This window comes from Jaculus jaculus, chromosome 5, assembly GCF_020740685.1.
Source record: "Jaculus jaculus isolate mJacJac1 chromosome 5, mJacJac1.mat.Y.cur, whole genome shotgun sequence".
Classification (NCBI taxonomy): domain Eukaryota; kingdom Metazoa; phylum Chordata; class Mammalia; order Rodentia; family Dipodidae; genus Jaculus; species Jaculus jaculus.
This window is the reverse complement of record NC_059106.1, coordinates 72,262,784-72,282,046: the sequence shown is the minus strand read 5'-3', so window position 1 is coordinate 72,282,046 and position 19,263 is coordinate 72,262,784. Positions and strand designations below refer to the sequence as shown.

Below are 19,263 nucleotides of genomic sequence, written 5' to 3'. Positions count from 1 at the left end.
CCCTGAACTTCAAGCACAGTGCTATCTCCGCTAGATCAGCTGCCTTGTCTCTGGTCAAGAAATGCCTGTACAAGATCTGACAGTCACGAGGGTGCAGGCTCATCTTAGGAACACACATTTGTATTTCCCTAAAGCCTGTAACGAAGTGTTCCTAAGTCAGGTCCAGAATTCAATGTCACTCTGAATCCTTCAAATAATGCCACAACAGGGGATACAAATTTTTAACATACTTTATTGACTTAGGAGCCAAACAAGGCAGCATTTGGTTAGTTAAGAAAGGCACCTTATTGAAAACAATACATCACAGTGCTGTTGAGTGATCCCAGTCATGGGATTTGAGGATGGAGAGGACAATCTTTGGATGATATAGCTTAGGACACTTAATCGTTTGTTTATTTTATTATCATAATCATTTTTTTCTTTTCTTTTTTTGCAGTGCTGGGGATTAGACCCATGGCCTTGCAATGCCAGGCAAGCATGTGCCACTGAACTACACCCCCAGCCCTTGTTCATTTGCTTAAAAGGGCTCCTTCACACACCACGGATGAAAGAAGGCAAGACAGCAGGACAGTTGTGTGTTGGGTGGCTGCTGAAGGCTTTGCCATCAGAGCAGGTGGACTGGTAAATCAGTTGCAAGTCATGGCAAAGGACTCCCTAGACTCCCATGGTCTTGATTTGCTGAGCTACAGCCCCATGATTATATTCTGATCTCTTTCAGATGCGGAGATGATATTTTAATCGTATGGTATGGGGAAGCATAAGTCAGATGCTTGGTTCCAAGCTGTAAGACAGTTGGGATCACAACCGACTTTCTACATTCTTGGCCTGGTATCCCATGAGGTTCTTAGATTGAAAACTGAGGCCTTAAGAGCAATGGCTTTAAAATACTGTCACCAGTCCAGAGTAAATGAAAGCCTGATTGCTTAGAAATAACACTGTATCTCTTCCTATTTGTACCCACACCCTCCAATCACAGTTTTTAAAAAAATTATTCTTCTCTGCTGATACTTTAAAATTCCCACCTATGTGTATAAAATCCCACTCACTACAACACGGCTGCTCTTCCAAATACTGCTCCTGAGCCCCTCACCACCCTCCCTTCTCCATCCTTCTTCCCTTAACCACCCTTCCCCTCTGCCCAGCACCTAGGAGCAGGGATCACGCCGCAGGGAGATGAGCAGTGGTGTAGTCTCTCCTGGCCTTCTGTTACTAGGCTGAAATAGAGAGGAAACAAGAAAGAACAAAATGGGTTTTAAAAAACCAAGTAAACATCAGAGAAGGCTGGCATGCAACCAAATGTATCAAATACTGGGTATTTTGCTGCCAGGTGAGACGCTCGCATGCCTGCTGAGGTTAAGGCTGCAATTAAATGAAGCAAAAATATAATCCCAACCATCCCAGAAGAGCATTTGTATCCCCTGTGATTTTCAAGCTCTCACCTGCAGCCCAAATATCACATGCACTTGTGTGCGCATATGTGAATATACATGGACAGATGTCAAATATTTAGGCAAGGGCCACTCACATTCAATTAGCAATCATTCAGGGACCTGTAACTATCACCAGTCAAGGGGACGTCAACTGCAAGATGCATAAGGCTACCCACATCCACAAGGATCCCACACTCCTGCCAGCACAGCTGGTCGTTTTGATTTTCATCTCTTCCTTGCTCTTCCCCAACAGTCATGTGCTTTCCAGAAACACAGAGCCAGACAGGGTTTCTGCTAAGAGTGGGCAGAGTTAGCTTAAAGCCACGGAAGCAAGGCAGAGCCAAGGCAGCAGACACTTGGAGCAGGCAAAAAGGGAAGTAAGATGGCCACATACCCATGCCCAGTTTCCATGTGGACAGAGGACAAGCCCCAGACAGTCTCAGAGAGCAGGAGGGCTCAGGTCAGTCGGGGACCAGGCACTTTAGAGTCTACTGAACCAAGTCAGCTGGAGATTATGCGGCATTATTTACTGGACACGTCATTGACTTTCTAATAGCTTTTCCAGAGGCTACAGGTTTTGAGGTCTCTTCCCAAGCAGCCTATTAATTCCTCCATTTGTCACAAATCAAACCAGAGATCAAAGGCATAGCAAGGACCCAAGGAATCACATAATTGCTAGAGAGCTAAGATTACAAATAAAAGCTGGTTAATGCTATAGGTGAACTTGTTGGGGGGAGGATCTTCTCTTAGAGATTCTGTGGTCACCACTCTCCTGAAGTAAAGGTGAAGAGCTGTATTTGAGAAGGAGAAGATTTGGATGTAGACTGGATGTATTTGACATGGATTTTACATCAGGGGTTTGAGTAAATTTCTAACCAAAATGAAACTAAGAAGAGATTGCCTCCAAATCACTGTTTTGTTCGTATTGGGAAACAGAGGTGAACAATAAAGACAAAAGCAAAACAAATCTAGCTTGGTCTCTGGGGAAATAGAATGGCTGCTCTCAGATGGCCAGCCAGCCTGGATGTCTAGTAAGACAATCTGAATTCTGAAGGCCTTGTCACTTGATGTAGTTATTTTTTTTGGGGGGGGGCAACAATCAGTATTTATTTATGGGACCTTATATATGCCAGGCTGGTCTTGAACTAACTACCATGTAGCTAAGGATCATCTTGAACTTCTGCTCATCTTGCCTCTACCTCCCAATTGCTGGTAGGATTAAAGGAGTGTGCTACCATAACTGATTTTTAGGTGCTGGGGATCAAATCCAGGGCTTTACCAACTGATTCATTTCTCAGCCTCCAATTCCAATTTTAAATTGAATCCCAAGAGATCCTATTCTACTGAAACATGATGCAGATCATAAAAATATAAAATATTCCAACCTGGGCTGGCTCTCTACAGTCCTAGTAATTTCTGGACTTGGTGTCTTTTTAATTCCACTTAAGGGAAAAAGTTAATAATTCCTGTCTACTCACTGATTCATGTGGCTTCTACTGTCAGCTGAAAACAAATGGAATTCTCTGCCAAGAATGTGCATCAGAATTGTGACACTGCTTGACTTAATGTGACCTTGAACTTTTTTTTGCTCACTCTATAGGCCAAGTTGGCCTCAAATTCATACCGATCCTCCCACCTCAGCCTTCTGAGTGCTGGGACTAAAGGGTGTGCTACCATATCCACCTTAATCTGAGACTTCTAATAAATAATATGAGGCTTTGGAATTGAGGTGCCTGGCAGATACCTGAGATAGTTTATTCAGGCCAAAAAATAAAATTAAGAGTATAGCTAAAAAAGTAAACAGCATGTAAGACAACATAACCCAAAACATATAGCAAAAGTGAACACATACCATATGCACACACATAGATAAGTGTTGCACACACACCAAAGATACATCAAGTAAGTGCTTTTTAATGAATACATCCAAAGATATTCTTGCTACCTAAGGAAGGAGGCTTCCCTGTGCCTGCCTAGCCATGTCTACCCACCCATGCCTATAACAGGGATAGGAAGAAGAAAGAAATTCCCCTTTGAATTCAACATTAGATAAACATAACCAAGTCTTTACATGTGGCTTTGGAGAAGGCTGCTAGGATGCTTGCAAACACGACATCAGGGGTCTGGGATGCGTCGATGGCACAGTGGATCCCTCGTTTCCTATAGTACTCCACGAGTGGGGTGGTCTGAGTGTGGTAGGACTCCAGGCGGATCTTCAAGGCCTTCTCATTATCATCGGATCGACGGATCAAGGGTTCCCCGGTGATCTGAGAACAAAAAGAGGAAATGAAAGGTGGGACTGTTAGCAAGGCTTCCTTACCAATGCCAGATGCAAATGATATGTGACCACTGTGCTTGCCAATCAGAGACAGAGAGAGACAATCCAGATGCTCTCGGACGAAGGACTGTGCGACCCCCTGAAGCAGACTAGCTGGTCCAGAGAAGCCAGGGAGCTTGTCAGAAACAATGACTGTGAGCAAAGTAGCCCTCAAGAGGAAGACAGCAATGCCTTTTGCTCTTTGTTCTGTGCTCAGGCTGTTTACTGTCCTACGATGAGCACCTCCAGGGTCAAAAGATGGAAGAGGGAGGTCCCTGGGACCAGAAGAGTACATCAGAATGAGCGGCTGCACTAGCAACTGCAATCTTTTTTTTGGGGGGGGGGGTAAAAGAAAAATGGATTTATTTAAAGATTCCTAGTTTTTCTCTGCCTTCCCTGCCTCTCTACAGCAGTGTCACAATTTTATCTGAAAACTGAAACAAAAGCCAGGAATTATGCATTGCTCATTTAACTGTGACATAAACTGTCAGCACCCAGCACCACGTGAAATCTTCCTGCAAGGCCAAGTTCCTCCTCTGCTCCTCTGGCACCAGAGCTTTTCATTGTTTCCCTTCTCCCAGTGTTGACCTCTTTGGAGGCCACGTTTTCACTTTTTGAGTCCCTGATGGCTGAAGGGCTGACCCCAAGTGTCTCTCTTCAGAGTATTTTCTGTCCTGCCAGAGTTTTCACATACAGGAGCATGGTAATAATTCTCCCCACTCTTTTTCCACACCTCAATCTTGTGGGATTTGATGTGAGCAACTGCAATCTATTTGGTAAACATTGCATGTAATTACTACAGTATCACCATTAACATTCCATTATCAGTCAGTGAAGTGAGAGAACTCTGGCAGACTTGCCAGTTTTTTCAAATGTGACTAAGTTGACAGGATGGCTTTGGAACCTGTATTTATAGAACCTGCGTGACCTGGTGATCTTGTCTCACATGACAAATGTAAACTCAGGAGATTTCTTACTGCTGCCTGCATGCTTAAACAGATCATATGGACTTCTTACAGGAAAAATAAAAGTGCCCACGTAAGAGACCCTACCTAGGGCACAGGCCAGCAGTCAATAGGGTGGTATTCTAAGATAGGTATTCTGGAGCAGAACTGTCAGCAAGCTTCTTGGTAAAAACTCCCTGGCAATTCTTGGCTTCCTGGCACGTTCTCCTGATTAGTGGACTCTAGCCATTATGTCAGAAAGGGAGGATGTGCTGGAGAGAGAACAGTACAATCTGGTCACTGGTCACTTTGAAGTCAAGCAAAGCAGCCACCTGGGAAACATTGTATAGGTCATCTGATCTGTAGTGATACTTTTCATGGTCTTTGGTGATATTGGTAAAAGGGAAAATTTTCCTGTCCTGAGTGTACATACGTCATCTTTCATGGGCTCTTTTGGAGGGTTGAATTCTTCATGGTAGGACCGGCCACTCTTGGGGTGAATCAACCTGAAAAGACAGCAAATGATCACCTGATGGTTGTGTAAAAGTATTACTGGGCCCAGGGGACTCCAGCATGACAAGCAGAGACCAAGAAACTGGACACAAGACTTTTACCTGGCAGACAAAGTAGCTATCAGCACCTCTCACTTAGGAAAATAACTGGGCTTCCAGCAGAGAACCAGTCTCTTATTTAGGAAAATAACCAGACTTGTTTAGGAAAATAACTGGCTGATAATTCTGTCAGTGGCAGAATATGTTTTATACTTTAACAAGCAGTATAATAAGTGCTTAAAAACTGCTGGAATGACCACCTAATTCAGGATGAGAGAAGGAATTCTGGTGCTAGTCTCACCCAGTCATTCATTGCAGTCAGACCTGTTCATTCAACTACAGTAACACATTTCTAGTCCAAATCAGACCTAAATCTAGGAGTTACAGAGTAATGGGCTGATATCTCTACCCACAAGCAGTGTTTAGTGGGTAGACACTTGTAGAAAAATTAATAATTACAACAAATGTGATAACCTTAGAGGATTTTGTTTTGAGGCAAGTCCAGCAGATTGGTTCCCACCCCCCCCGGCCCCCCCGCCGGGGTAGGGTTTCACTCTAGTCCAGGCTAACCTGGAATTCACTATGTAGTTTCAGAGTGGCCTTGAACTCATGGCAATCCTACCTCTGCCTCTCGAGGGCTGGGATTAAAGGCATGCACTGCCACACCGGGCAGTTGGAATAATTTTTTATTTATTTAGCTAAGAGAGAGGGAGGAGGAATGGGCACACCAGGGCCACTAGCCACTACAAAGAACTCCAGCATGCACCCTTTTGTGCATCTGACTTATGTGGGTCCTGGAGAATCAAACCTGGGGCCTTAGACTTCATAGGCAACACCTTAAATGCTAAGCCATCTCTCCAGCCCCTATTTTCTTTTCTTTTCGTGTATGGTTTTTCAAGGTAGGTCTCACTCTAGCTCAGGCTGACCTGGAATTTACTATGCAGTCTCAGGGTAGCCTTGAACTCACAGCAATCCTACTTCTGCCTCCTGAGTGCTGGGATTAAAGGCGTGTACTACTATGCCCGGAGCAGCCCCATTTTCTTTTTTGAGACAGGCTATGTGTCTCAGGATGTATTTCAACTTGTGATCCTGTTGCACCAACATCCTAAGTATCTGAGAGTACAGACACATGCCACTTAGGCCTATTTTCTACCTAGTTGGTCATAAAAGCAAAAAGTGTTAAAAAAAATATATTCCCTGGATGAAGTGCACCTTTATGACCACAGAGAAAAGACAGCCTAACTCTGATGGGGCAGTATTCAGACCAAGAGGAAGAACACATTAAATTATGAGGCTAGGTACAGCAGTGTGTTTCTGTGGTTCCAGTAACCATGATGCTAAAGTGGGAGGACCCCTTGAGTCCAAGATTTTGAGACCAGAGTGGACAACATAATTAGACACCATCTTAAACCAATCAAATGAACTGGGTGTGGTAGTACATGCCTTTGATCTCAGTACTTGGCAGTCTCAGGCAGAAAGACTGCCATAAGCTTGAGGCCAGCCTGGGCTAGATAGTGAGTTCCAAGCTAGCCTGGACTACAGAGTGAGACCCTGTCTCAAAGAACGAAACAAAAGCAAGCAAGCAAGCAAGCAAGCAAACAAACAGATACATGTCATGACACAGTGAGCCCAGAGCAAGCAGTTATTTGGCACTGAGAATGTGGCTGGTGGCTATATTTGTGCTGGATCTCATTAAGCAACAAGTACTTGTTCCTGATTAGGGCTACCAACAGAGAGAGGGCCCTCCCAGAAACTCAAGTTAAGGACCCAACCTCAGCACACCTGGTTGCTGACACAGGACCACTCACTCTTCCCTACAGCCGGATTTCTGTGTAGTCACCTTGTTGTCCCCTCATTAATCCCTACCACCTTATGCAGTATATGGATCCCCAAATAGCCTATCCCAAAATAGGCTGCTTAAAATTGGTCAGATCGGGCTGGAGAGATGGCTTAGCAGTTAAGCGCTTGCCTGTGAAGCCTAAGGACCCCGGTTCAAGGCTTGATTCCCCAGGACCCACATTTGCCAGATGCACAAGTGGGCGCACGCGTCTGGAGTTTGTTTGCAGTGGCTGGAGGCCCTGGTGTGCCCATTCTCTCCCCACCCCCCGCCTCTTTCTCTCTCTCTTGCTCTCAAATAAATAAATAAAACAAAAAAAATTTTAAAATTTGGTCAGATCAAGTATATCTGTACAAACCTGCCAAATAAGGAACATGCGAATGAGGCCCTGTGTAGGGCCAAGTTCATGTTTACTAGCCATCAAAAGATCCACATCTAGCCGGGCGTGGTGGCGCACGCCTTTAATCCCAGCACTCGGGAGGCAGAGGTAGGAGGATCGCCATGAGTTCGAGGCCACCCTGAGACTCCATAGTGAATTCCAGGTCAGCCTGGGCTAGAGTGAGACCCTACCTCGAAAAATAAAAAAAAAAAAAAAAAAAAAAGATCCACATCTTAGGCTGGAGAGATGGCTTAGCAGATAGCAGCAAAGCCAAAGGACCCAGGTTCAATTCTCCAGTACCCACATAAGCCAGATGCACAAGGTGGCACATGTGTCTGAAGTTCCTTTGCAGTGGCTAGAGGCCCTGGTACACCCAATTCTCTCTCTATTTGCCTCGCTCTCAAAAAATAAATTAATTAAATATTAAAAATAAAAAGATTGACATCACAAAGAAGTGGGGCTTGGCTAAATTTACCAAGTTCAAGTTTGCTAGCCACCAAAAGATCCACACTAGCCGGGTGTGGTGATGCACACCTTTGCTTTTTTTTTTTTTTGTTTGTTTGTTTAACTGTAAATCCTTTTTTTAAAATTTATTTTTATTAGGTATGGATATACTTAGTATGTAAACAACACAAGTTGGTACCATCCTTTCCCCCATCCCTGCCCCTTTTCCAAAGAGGTCCTCCTCATTGGGAATGCAGGTTAACCCCATGGGGTTTGTGGGGTTATGCATTTTGGGGGCAGCAGGCAGTTATAGGGAAGAGGCAATGTCTGTGCATAATGTCCCAACTTGTGGCTCTTTCCACCCCTAGCTTTTTAAAAAAATATATTTTATTTTTATTTCTTTACTTGAGAGAGAGAAAGAGGCAAGCAGATGGGCAGAAAGAGAGAGAGAGAGAGAATGGGTACGTAGGGCCTCTAGCCACTGCAAACAAAATCCAGACACATATGCTACCTTTTGCATCTGGCTCACGTGGGTCCTGGGTAGTCGAACCTGGATACTTTGGCATGCAGAGAAGCACCATAATCACTAAGCCACCTCTCCAGCCCCACCTTTAGCCTTTTTATAAAAATTTATTTGAGAGACAGAATGGGTGCACCAGGGCCTCCAGCCACTGCAAACGAACTCCAGATACATGTGCCCCCTTGTGCATCTGGCTAATGTGGGTCCTGGAGAATCGAACCTGGGTCCTTTGACTTTGCAGGCAAACACCTTAACTGCTAAACCATCCCTCCAGCCACGCCTTTAACTTTTAATCCCAGGACTTGGGAGGCAGAGGTAGGAAGTTTGTCATGAGTTCAAGGCCACCCTGAGACCACAGAGTGAATTCCACATCAATGTGGGCTAGAGACCTTACCTTGAATAAAAACAAAAAAAATTAAGTGGGAGTGCTGGGGGGTGGCGCACGCCTTTAATTCCAGCACTTGGGAGGCAGAGGTAGAAGGATTGTCGTGAGTTCAAGGCCACCCTGAGACTACATAGTGAATTCCAGATCAGCTTAGGCTAGAGTGAGACCCTGCCTAAAACAAAACAAAACAAAACAAAAAAAGAAGTGGGGCTTTATCCAATAATGCAGATGAATTTGAAGCTAAGGTGACTGAGAGATGACTGGGAGGTTAAATATATCTTCAGTCCCAGTACTCTGGACAAGCGGCAGGCCCTACATTAAACTGTGCTGCCCCTGCTTTAATTATGTTCATCAATATCTTACATCTCCACTTATAAAAGCCATATCCCATAATGAGGAATACAGGGTCCATGAGGGGTTCTAGAAGGCATGAATGAGATAGACGGACAGTGGTTAGTGGAGTAAGGTAGGGGGAAACTACTGCTTAAAGCAGAGACAGAATCTCCACACAAACTTGGTCAGAAGCAGAAGCACTTCTGTGTTTGGCACTATTACAGAGAAACACAAAATTAAGCTACACTAGCCGGGCATGGTGGTGCATGCTTTTAATTCCAGAACTTGGGAGACAGAGGTAGGATTGCCGTGAGTTTGAAGCCACACTGAGACTACAATAGTAAATTCCAGGTTAGCCTGGACTAGAGTGAGATCTTACCTTGAAAAAAGAAAATGCTACACTATAAATATAATTTTCCTTCATTTAAAAAATATGTATATAAGCCAGGCATGATGGTATATACCGTTAATCCCAGCACTTGGGAGGCAGAGGTAGGAGGATCACCATGAGTTCAAGGCCACCTTGAGATTAATTCCAGGTCAGCCTGGGCTACAGTGAGACCCTACCTTGAAAAAACAAAACAAAAAAGATGTCTGTCTGTCTAGCTATCTAAGTTATTACTACCACCATTGTTGCTATCTGAGGCAGAGTCTCATTATGTAGCCCAGGCTAACTTGGAACTTGGGATTCTTCAGCCTCTATCTCCCAAGTGCAGCCACCAGCCCTGGCAGGTCACATTAATTTTTATTTACTTACCTGCAAGCAGAGAGAGAGAAAGAGAATGGGTGTTCCAGGGCCTCCAGTTGCTACAAACGAACTCCAGATGCATAAGTCACTGTGCATCTGGCTTTACGTGGGTACCAGGGAATAAAACTTGGGTCATTAGGCTTTGCAGGCAAATGTCTTAGCAGCTTAGCCATCTCTCCAGCCCTCATATTATAATTATTATATTTTATTTATTTGAGAGAGAGAAAGAAAATGGGTGCACCAGGGCATCCAGCCACTGTAAACGAAATCCAGACGCTTGTACCCCCTTGTGCATCTAGCTCACATGTGTACTGGGGAACCGAACCCAGGTCCTGAGGTTTCTCAGGCAAGCGCCTTAACTACTAAGCCATCTCTCTAGCCCCTTGTATTACTGTTATTTTGGTTTCCTGAGGCAGGGTCTCACCCTAGATCAGGCTGAACTGGAATTCACTATGTAGTCTCAGGGTGGCCTTGAAGTCACTGTGATCCTACTACCTCTGCCTCCCAAGTGCTAGGATTAAAGGCATGTGCCACCAGGACCAGCTTGTGTGTGTGCGTGCGCGCGTGCGTATGTGTGTGTATGTGTCTGTGTGTGTGTGTGTGTGTGTGTGTGTGTGTATATATATATATATATATATATATATATTTGTTTTGTTTTGTTTTGTTCTTAGAGGTAAGGTTTCACTCTAGTCCAGGCTAACCTCAAATTCACTATGTAGTCTCAGGCTGGCCTCAAACTCATGGTGATCCTCTTACCTCTGCCTCCCATATGCTACCATGCCCAGCTACCTTGTATTATTTTTATAATTAACAAAAGCCTACAAAGATAACGGGGCTGGAGATGACTCAGTGGTTAAGGCACTTGCTTGCTAAGCCTGACAGCCTGGGTTTGATTCACCAGTACCCATGTGAAGCCAGATGCACAAAGCAGCTCATGTATCAGGAGTTTATTTGCAGTGGCAGGAGGCCCTGATATACAAATTTTCTGTCTCTCCTTGCATATAATTTAATAAAATTATAAAAAGGGGGGGGGGACTGGGGCTGGAGAGATGGTTTAGGGGTTAAGGCGCTTGCCTGCAAAGCGAAAGGACCCAGGTTCAATTCCCCAGGACCCATGCAAGCCAGAGGCACAAGGAGGCACATGCGACTGGAGTTTGTTTGCAGCAGCTGGAGGCCCTGAAGTGCCCATTCTCTCTGTCTCTCTCTCAAATCTATCAATAAATAAATAATAAGTAAATAAAATTCCAACTGAAATCAGATTTAGAAAGCCCTACCGCACAGATACACCTGAAAGGAATTTATCATTTATTAGGCTCCTACAAATAAGGAAACCTCTGAACTATATACTTTGTTATCTAAAATGCACAGCAGATATTAGTCCCATTCCACATCTAAGGGAACAGCCTCAGAGGGGTTAAGAAACGTGCCTCACCTGAGAAGTGCGTGACTTCAAAGCCCCAGCTCTTCTTTCCATACCCTCACCTCAGGCCACCACTTCGGTGGATGCTGCCATGAGACAGATGCACTAAGCTTCACAGCTGGGATCAGGCAAGAGCGTTTTTCTGTCTGATAGAGCTCTGGGGAAGCCCGAGGAGAAGAGACCTTCAGAGGACAAATACCTTCCAGTGATTCTCCGGATCAGCAGGGAGTCCGAGATGCTGAACTCAATCACAGAATCAAGCTTCTCTTTCCTCTTCTCCATGAGGTCATCAAGCTGTAAAAGAGTGTGTGACCCACCTAAGCTTGATCAGACTCGTCTCCTTCAGAGGGATTGAGAGATAAAGGCCTAGAGCCTTCCTTCATGCAACAGTGACAGAAATACTACCCACCATTTCAGCCTGCCTTACAGTCCGAGGGAAGCCATCTAGAAGAAAGCCATTTTTGCAGGAAGGGGTCTCCAAGTTCTTCTCTATGAGCTCCACTACCATTTCATCGCTCACCTGCAAGTTAAGAACACAGTATCATTAGGTTTACAATCTGTTAAGTAGGTAACATTAGCCTAACTCCTGGGTCAAAAGTGACTAACTGGAAAGTCATCTTGAGGGCTGAAGCAATGGCTCTCAGCAGTTAGATGTGCTTGCCGGAAAGCCTGACAGCATGGGTTCAGATTCCCCAGTCCTCATGTAAAGCCAGATGCACAAAGTGATGCAAGCATCTGGAGTTCAAATGCATGGACAAGAGGCCCTGGCATACCCATTCTCTCTCTCCTTGCAAATAAATATAAAAATAAAAATATCTTTGTTTTTTTGAGGTAGGGTTTCACTCTTAACTCAGGATGACCTGGAATTCAATGTGTAGTCTCAGGGTGGCCCCCAGCTTGTGGCGATCCTCCTATCTCTGCCTCCCAAGTACTGGGATTAAAGGTGTGTGCCACCACACCTGGCAATGTATTTTTTATTTTTTTGAGGCACGCCCAACAGACTAGTCTTTTTTTTTTTTTTTAACTGCAAGAGAGTGAGCAAGCGAAGGGAGAGAATTGGTACGCCAGGGCCTCCAGCCGCTGCAATCAAACTCCAGAAGCTGGCATCCCCTTGCAACCATGTGTGCTTATGTCATTTTGTGTGTCTGGCTTATGTGGGATCTGGAGAGTCGAACATCAGTCCTTAGGCTTTGCAAGCAAGCACCTTAACCACTAAACTGATCTCTCTAGTCCCAATAATACATACTCACACTTTTCTTTTCTTTTCTTTTTTTTTTGAGGCAAGCCCAACAGACTGCCCCTCCTTTCTTTTTGATTTTTTAAGGTAGGGTCTTGCTCTAGCTCTGGACAACCTGGAATTCACTATGTAGTCTTAGGGTGGCCTTGAACTCATGGTGATCCTCCTACATCTGCCTCTGAGTACAGGAATTAATGGCATGTGCCACCACACCCAATCCCTCCCCCTTTTTTTCTTTTTTTGAGGTAGGGTCTCACTCTAGCTCAGGTTGATCTGGAATTCACTATGTAGTCTCAGGGTGGCCTTGAACTACCACTGCCTCCTGAGTGCTGGAATTGAAGGCATGTGCCACCACACCCAGCTCCCCCCCTCTTTTTTTAATGAAAGGTAGTATGAGAGAGAATTGGTGTGCCAGGGCCTCCAACTACTGTAATCGAACTCTAGATACGTGTGCCACCTTGTGCACATGTGTGACCTTGCATGCTGTGTCATGTTTGGCTTACATGGGACCTGGAGAGACAAGCATGCATCTTCACAGGCAAGTATCTTAACTGCTAAGCCAACTCTCCAGCCCCAATAAAATATTTTTTAAAAAAGGTCAGAGCTAAGAGTCAGGCATGGTGGTGCACACCTTTAATCCTATTACTTGGGAGGCAGAAGTAGGAGTTCAAAGCCACCCTGAGACTACACAGTGAATTCCAGGTCAGCCTGAGCTAGAGTGAGACACTACCTAAAAAACTAAACTAAACTAAACTAAACTAAACTTACAGATGAAGAAACAAAACAAAACAAAAAAAAAGAAAGAGAAAGAAAGAAAAGAAGTCAGCTTGATCCCCAAAAAGCAAAACCAGAGCAAATGGGAGTGGCTCTGTTATGATTTGGATCATTAAAAAAAAAAAAATACTTTATTTGGGGAGGAGGAGAGACAGAAAATGGGCATGCCAGGGCTTCTAGCCACTGTGAATGAACTCCAGATACATGTGCCACCTTGTGCATCTGGCTAACATGGGTCCTGGGGAATTGAACCTGGGTCCTTAGGCTTTGCAGGCAAGTGCCTTAACCACTTAGCCATCACCTCAGCCCATGATTTGTATCTTAAGTCCCCATAAGCCTCCATGTTGAAGGCTTGTTCCCCAAAGTAGAAACGTTCTCTCTCCCTCAGCCTCTGCAGTGGGCAGTTCTCTACCACATGCTCCCACCATGCTCTGCCTCTATGGGCCCAGAAACAGTAGGATAGAGCAACCTTTGACCGAAACCTCTGAAACCACGAGCTAACATAAATATTTCCTCCTTAAGTTGATTTCTCTTTAGGAATTTTGTAGCAGCAATGCCAAGCTGACCAACACAGGCTCTATCTGGAAGATCTGTTTCATGGTAATTTCTGTAGTTACCATGTACATATTCTCTTCCCTTGAAATGTCCCTGAGGCCCACTAAACTGAGGGAAGAGGCACCCCACAATCTGTTGCCTCACCAGGAGCATTCCATGTTTTAGGCCCTGAAGGCCTCTTTAGGTACTAGAGCCAGATAACAGCTATGAGCAATGAACTGTCTGAAAGACACAACAAGTTGAGGGCCTAAGATGGAGTGGTTATCTGAGAACAGGACAGAATTCAGGAAGATACAAACTATCATTAGGCTAACAATACTGTGACTGAGATGTGTGCTTGATCACACACACATCTGGGCTGTCCTGGACATGAAAAAGAATTTCACTGAATTGGCAAGATTGGACCAGAAACAATGAACTTGAGAGCCTGTATAGTGTACTATCAGGCTTTCTGAAAATACCAGGCCTCCTCACAGCTTTCAAAAATTCCCTAGGCTGCGGAGGTAGTGTTTAAAGGCACTTGCTTGCAAAGCCTAATTGCCTGGTTTCAATTCCCCAGTACCCATGTAGAGCCAGATGCACAAATGGTACATGCATCTGGAGGTCATTTGCAGCTACAAGAGGTCCTGGAACATTTATTCTCATTCCTTCTCTCATATACATTAATAAAATATTAACAATTTAAAGCTGGGCATGGTGGTACACACCTTTAATCCCAGCACTCGGAGGCAGAGGTAAGAGAATTGCCGTGAGTTCGAGGCCACCCTGAGACTACAAAGTGAATTACAGGTCAGCCTGGGCTAGAGCAAGACCCTACCTCGGGGGGGGGGGGGGGAAAAAAAATTAAAAACAAAACATAAACTACCCCTTGCCTCTACAGAAAGTTCTCACCTTTTGGCTAGAGAGCTGGCTTAGCAGTTTAAGGCACTTGTCTGTGAAACCTAAGGACTGAGGTCTGATTCCCCAGTACCCACAAAACCCAGAAGCACAAGGTGGCACATGCATCTGGAGTTTGACTGCAATGGCTAGAAGCGCTGGTGTGCCCATTCTTTCTCTTTCTCTGCCTTTTTCTTGGCAGCTAATGCTGTTATCTTCCAGGGCCAGGTATGAACTTGAACTTAGGAACAAAGTGTAAACTTTGGGACTAAGTGAAGGCTGGAGATAAGCAATCTCATTGCTACATCCCAATTTTTTCTCAGTACAGAATTTTCTGCCAAGACCCAAAGTCCAAAACACCTGGCTTTCTGGCTTTATTCAAGGCCTTACCACCATAAAAGGTCAGCTAGAAAGAAGCGGCTGGACAAACTGGTAGTGGGCCAATGGATACTGCTACAGTATTTCAAGGTAACTTGAGGATAAAAACAAAGTCCAGCCCAACCAGTATTCAGATACAAAGGACCAGAGGGATCAGGTATGATGGTGCATGCTTACAATCCCAAATACTTAGGAGGCTGAGTTGAAGGCCAGCACATGCTACCTAGTGAGTACCAGGACTGCCAGGCATACAGGACCAGACCGTCTCAAGACAAAACAAAAAACCAAAAAACAAAAACAACAAAACAAAGGCTCAGAGGGGATGGAGTGTAGTTCAGTGATAGAACTTACTTACTATGCACTGGGTTTGATCTCTAGGATGGGGGAAAAAGAAAAGAAAAACACCATAGGGCCAAGCACAATAGGACTTCCAAATAACTTCTGAAAGTAATTTCCAAAGGTTAAGTTTCAACATAACTGTTAAAATTAAACTCTGGGGCTGGAGAGATGGCTTAGTGGTTAAGACACTTGCCTGCAAAACCTAAGGACCCATGTTTGACTCTCCAGGTCCCATGTAAGACAGATGTACAAAGTGACACAAGTGTGCAAGGTTGCACATGCACAAAAGGTGGCGCACATGTCTGGAGTTTGATTGCAGTGGCTAGAGGCCCTGGTGCACAAATTCTCTCTCTCTCTCTCGTTCTCTCACATTAAAAAAAAAAAAAAAAAAAAACCCTCTGTTGTTAATCAAAGATTTAGTAGGCAATACACTGGTATTTGATTGCTATCTAACTAACCAATTGGCCTATTAATTCTTCCCAACTAGGAATAGTAAGTTTTTCACAATTACCAAGTAACTCCCTTGTTAGACAGAACAGTGAGCCAGGAAAGAGTTGTTAAAAGCATTTCTGGGGCTGGAGAGATGGCTTAGCTGTTAAGGCACTTGCCTATGAAGCCTAAGGACCCAGATTTCATTCTTCAGGTCTCACATAAGCCAGATGCACAAGGTGATACATGCATCTGGAGTTTGTATGCAGTGGCTAGAAGCCTTGGCATTTTCTCTCTACCTCTCTGTCTCAAAAAAAAAAAAAAAAAAGGCAATTCTGTGATCTCATGATCCTTCTCTCTCTCTTTTTTCCCAAGGTAGGTTCTCACTCTAGCCCAGGCTGACCTGGAATTCACTATGGAGTCTCAGGGTGGCCTCAAACTCCTACCTCTGCCTCCTGAGTGCTGGGATTAAAGACATGAGCCACCACGCCCAGCTCATGATCCTTCTCTTAACTACATCCTTGCATTCTGGCCTACAGATGACAGGTTCCTGTCTTACTCAACCTGGGTGATTACAAAAAGCATTACTGCACAGAATCCTCAAGACTGTGAACAAACTGTCATAAATTTAGAATAAATCCTTTTTCACTCAAATAAATAAAACAATAAAAAAGAGGGTGTGGGGCTGGAGAGATGGCTTAGTGGTTAAACACTTGCCTGTGATGCGTAAGGACCCCAGTTAGAGGCTTGATTCCCCAGGACCCATGTTAGCCAGATGCACAAAGGGGCACACGTGTCTGGACTTCGTTTGCAGTGGCTGGAAGCCCTGGTGTGCCCATTCTCTCTCTCTCTCTGCCTCTTTCTCTATTGCTCTCAAATAAATAAAAATTTTTTAAAAAATTAAAAAAGAGGATGTGGTGGTGCACGCATTTAATTCCAGCACTCAGGAGGCAGAGGTAAGAGGCTCACTGCTAATTCGAGGCCAGTATGGAACTTCAGCGTGATTTCTAGGTCATCCTAGGCTAGAGTGATACCCTACCTCAAATGAAATAAAACAAAACAAAAAAGGGGTAAGGGGGCTGGAGCAATAAATAGGTCAGTGGTTAAACACTCTTGCTTACAAAGCCTGATAGTCTGGGTTTGATTCCCCAGTGCCCATGTAAAGCCAGATGCACAAAGTGGTGCATGTATCTAGAGTTTGTGTGCAGAGGCTGGAGGACCTAGTGCACCCATACTCATTCTGTCTCTCAAATAAATAAACGTTTTAAATAAATTTAGAATGAACCAAATAACTTGCTACTGTAAAAGTTCATATTACCAGCTGGGTGTGATGGCGCACACCTTTAATCTCAGCACTTGGGAGGCAGACGTAGGAGGATTACTGTGAGTTCAAGGCCACCCTGAGACTACATAGTGAATTCCAGGTCAGCCTGAGCTACAGTGAGACCCTACCTCAAACAACGAAAACAAAATAAAAAGTTCATATTAGCAGCCAGTTTTAAAAATAACCTCCTATAGGGCTGGAGAGATGGCTTAGTGGTTAAGGCACATGCCTGTGAACTCTAAGGACACAGGTTCAACTTTCCAGGTCCCACGTAAGCCAGATGCACATAGTAATGCATGTGTCTGGAGTTTGTTTGCAGTGGCTAGAGGCTCTGGTGCACCCATTCTCACTCTCTCTCTCTAATAAATAAGTAAGTAAACAAAAAAAAATCTTAAAAAATACATTAACAAAATAAAAATACCCTCCAGCATGGGGTTGTTCTATACAACTTTCTGTGATGATGGAAATGTTCTGTATTTGTACTGGGTGGTGAAAAGTTGAAATGTGGCTGGTAAGAATGAGGAACCCAAACTTTACCTGAAAATGTAAAATTAGGCAGTTACACATGACCAGAGGCCTTTACACTGTACTCTGTAGAACAAAACTGAGCAGTGTCAACACTGACATATACACCAAACCTACCAGTTTCCCAGCATCCATAGTTGCCTTCAGCTTTTTCCCCAGCTCTGAGCCAGAAGCCACCATGGCCCTTAGCATATCCCCGGTGGCCAGATGGCAGACACAGAAGTTTTCAGCCAGTTTAGGTGCCTGAGGAGCAAAAGACAAAAACCAAGATAGAGTTAACATTGGCTATGAACTGGATCCCACTATGGGTTGTGTGAACTCAAATAAATGCCTCCTTCCTGACTTGTAACAGGGATAAGTATCTTATATTCCAATGCAAAGCAATTATAGTTATTGTAAGAGTTATGTAGGGGCTAGGGAGATGGCTCAGAAGATAAGGCATTTGTCTACAAAGTCTATTGACCTGGGTTTGATTCCTCAATACCCACATAAAGCCAGATGCACAAAGTGGTGCATGTATCTAGTTTGTTTGTTGTGGCTGGAGGCCCTAGCATGCCCATTCTGCCCCCCCCAATCCCGCTTGCAAAATATTTTAAATAATTAGGCCAGAGTGGTGGCACACACCTTTACTCCCAGCACTCCAGAGGCAGAGGTAGGAGCATAGCCATGAATTCAAGGCCACTCTGACATTACATAGTGAATTCCAGATCAGCCTGGGCTAGAGCGAGACTCTACCTCAAAAAGGGGGGGGGGGAGGCTGAAGAGATGGCTTAGTGGTTAAGGCATTTACCTGCAAAGCAAAAGAACCCATGTTCAATTCCTCAGGACCCATGTAAGCCAGATGCACAAGGTGGCCCATGCATCTGGAGTTTGTTTGCAGCATACCTGGAGGCCCTGGCATGCCCATTCTTCCTCTTTCTCTCTACCTGCCTCTTTCTCTCTCTGTATAATAAATAAATAAAAATAAAATATTTTATAAAAAAAACAAAAGAATTCTATGAGATAATATACAATACATAAAATAGTATACCTAGCATACAGGAAGCCATCATAATTACTAGCTGTTATTACTACTTCCACTAGATACACTAGTGACACATAAACTCACTTTCCCTATTCTGAAAGAGAAGCAGCCAGCTATGGTGGCACACACCTTTGATCCCAGCACTAGGGAGAGTTAGGATTGCTATGAATTCAAGGCCAGCCTGGGACTAAGAGTTTCAGGTCAGCCTGGACTAGAGTGAGACCCTATCTTGAAACAACAACAACAAATAGTGGGCTGTAGAGATGCTCAGTGGGTTTGGATCCTCAGGAATGTTAAAACTCAACACAGTAGTAATCCCAGCCCTCCTATGGCACGATGGGAGGCAGAGAGAGGAGAATCATGGGAAGTGATGACTAGCCCCCCTGTTGTCTGCAGCAGTGAACGAGAGACCCTGTTTCAAACAAGGTAGAAGGGGACGAACAACACTTGGGGCTGTCCTCTGACCTACACATGTGTCCAGTGCAGTATGCACT

At 44.4% G+C, this 19,263-nt stretch overlaps 1 protein-coding gene across 2 annotated transcripts in view; it reads right to left on the bottom strand.

The window, feature by feature from the left end:
• Nucleotides 1–212: 212 nt before the first annotated feature.
• Ak2 (adenylate kinase 2) overlaps nucleotides 213–19,263 on the bottom strand; it is a 32,885-nt gene continuing 13,834 nt past the window's right edge. Inside the window, exons 2-7 of one of the 2 annotated variants that reach the window (XM_004665254.2) lie at nucleotides 17,863–17,988; nucleotides 11,718–11,828; nucleotides 11,508–11,602; nucleotides 5,125–5,197; nucleotides 3,502–3,697; nucleotides 213–1,214 (exon numbers count right to left, since the gene is read on the bottom strand). In XM_004665254.2, the coding sequence (XP_004665311.1) occupies nucleotides 1,210–1,214; nucleotides 3,502–3,697; nucleotides 5,125–5,197; nucleotides 11,508–11,602; nucleotides 11,718–11,828; nucleotides 17,863–17,988 (606 nt within the window). In that variant the 3' untranslated portion in view covers nucleotides 213–1,209. Of the gene's footprint in view, nucleotides 1,215–3,324; nucleotides 3,698–5,124; nucleotides 5,198–11,507; nucleotides 11,603–11,717; nucleotides 11,829–17,862; nucleotides 17,989–19,263 lie in introns of those variants that run through there. The other variant, XM_004665253.2, reaches the window with a different exon arrangement.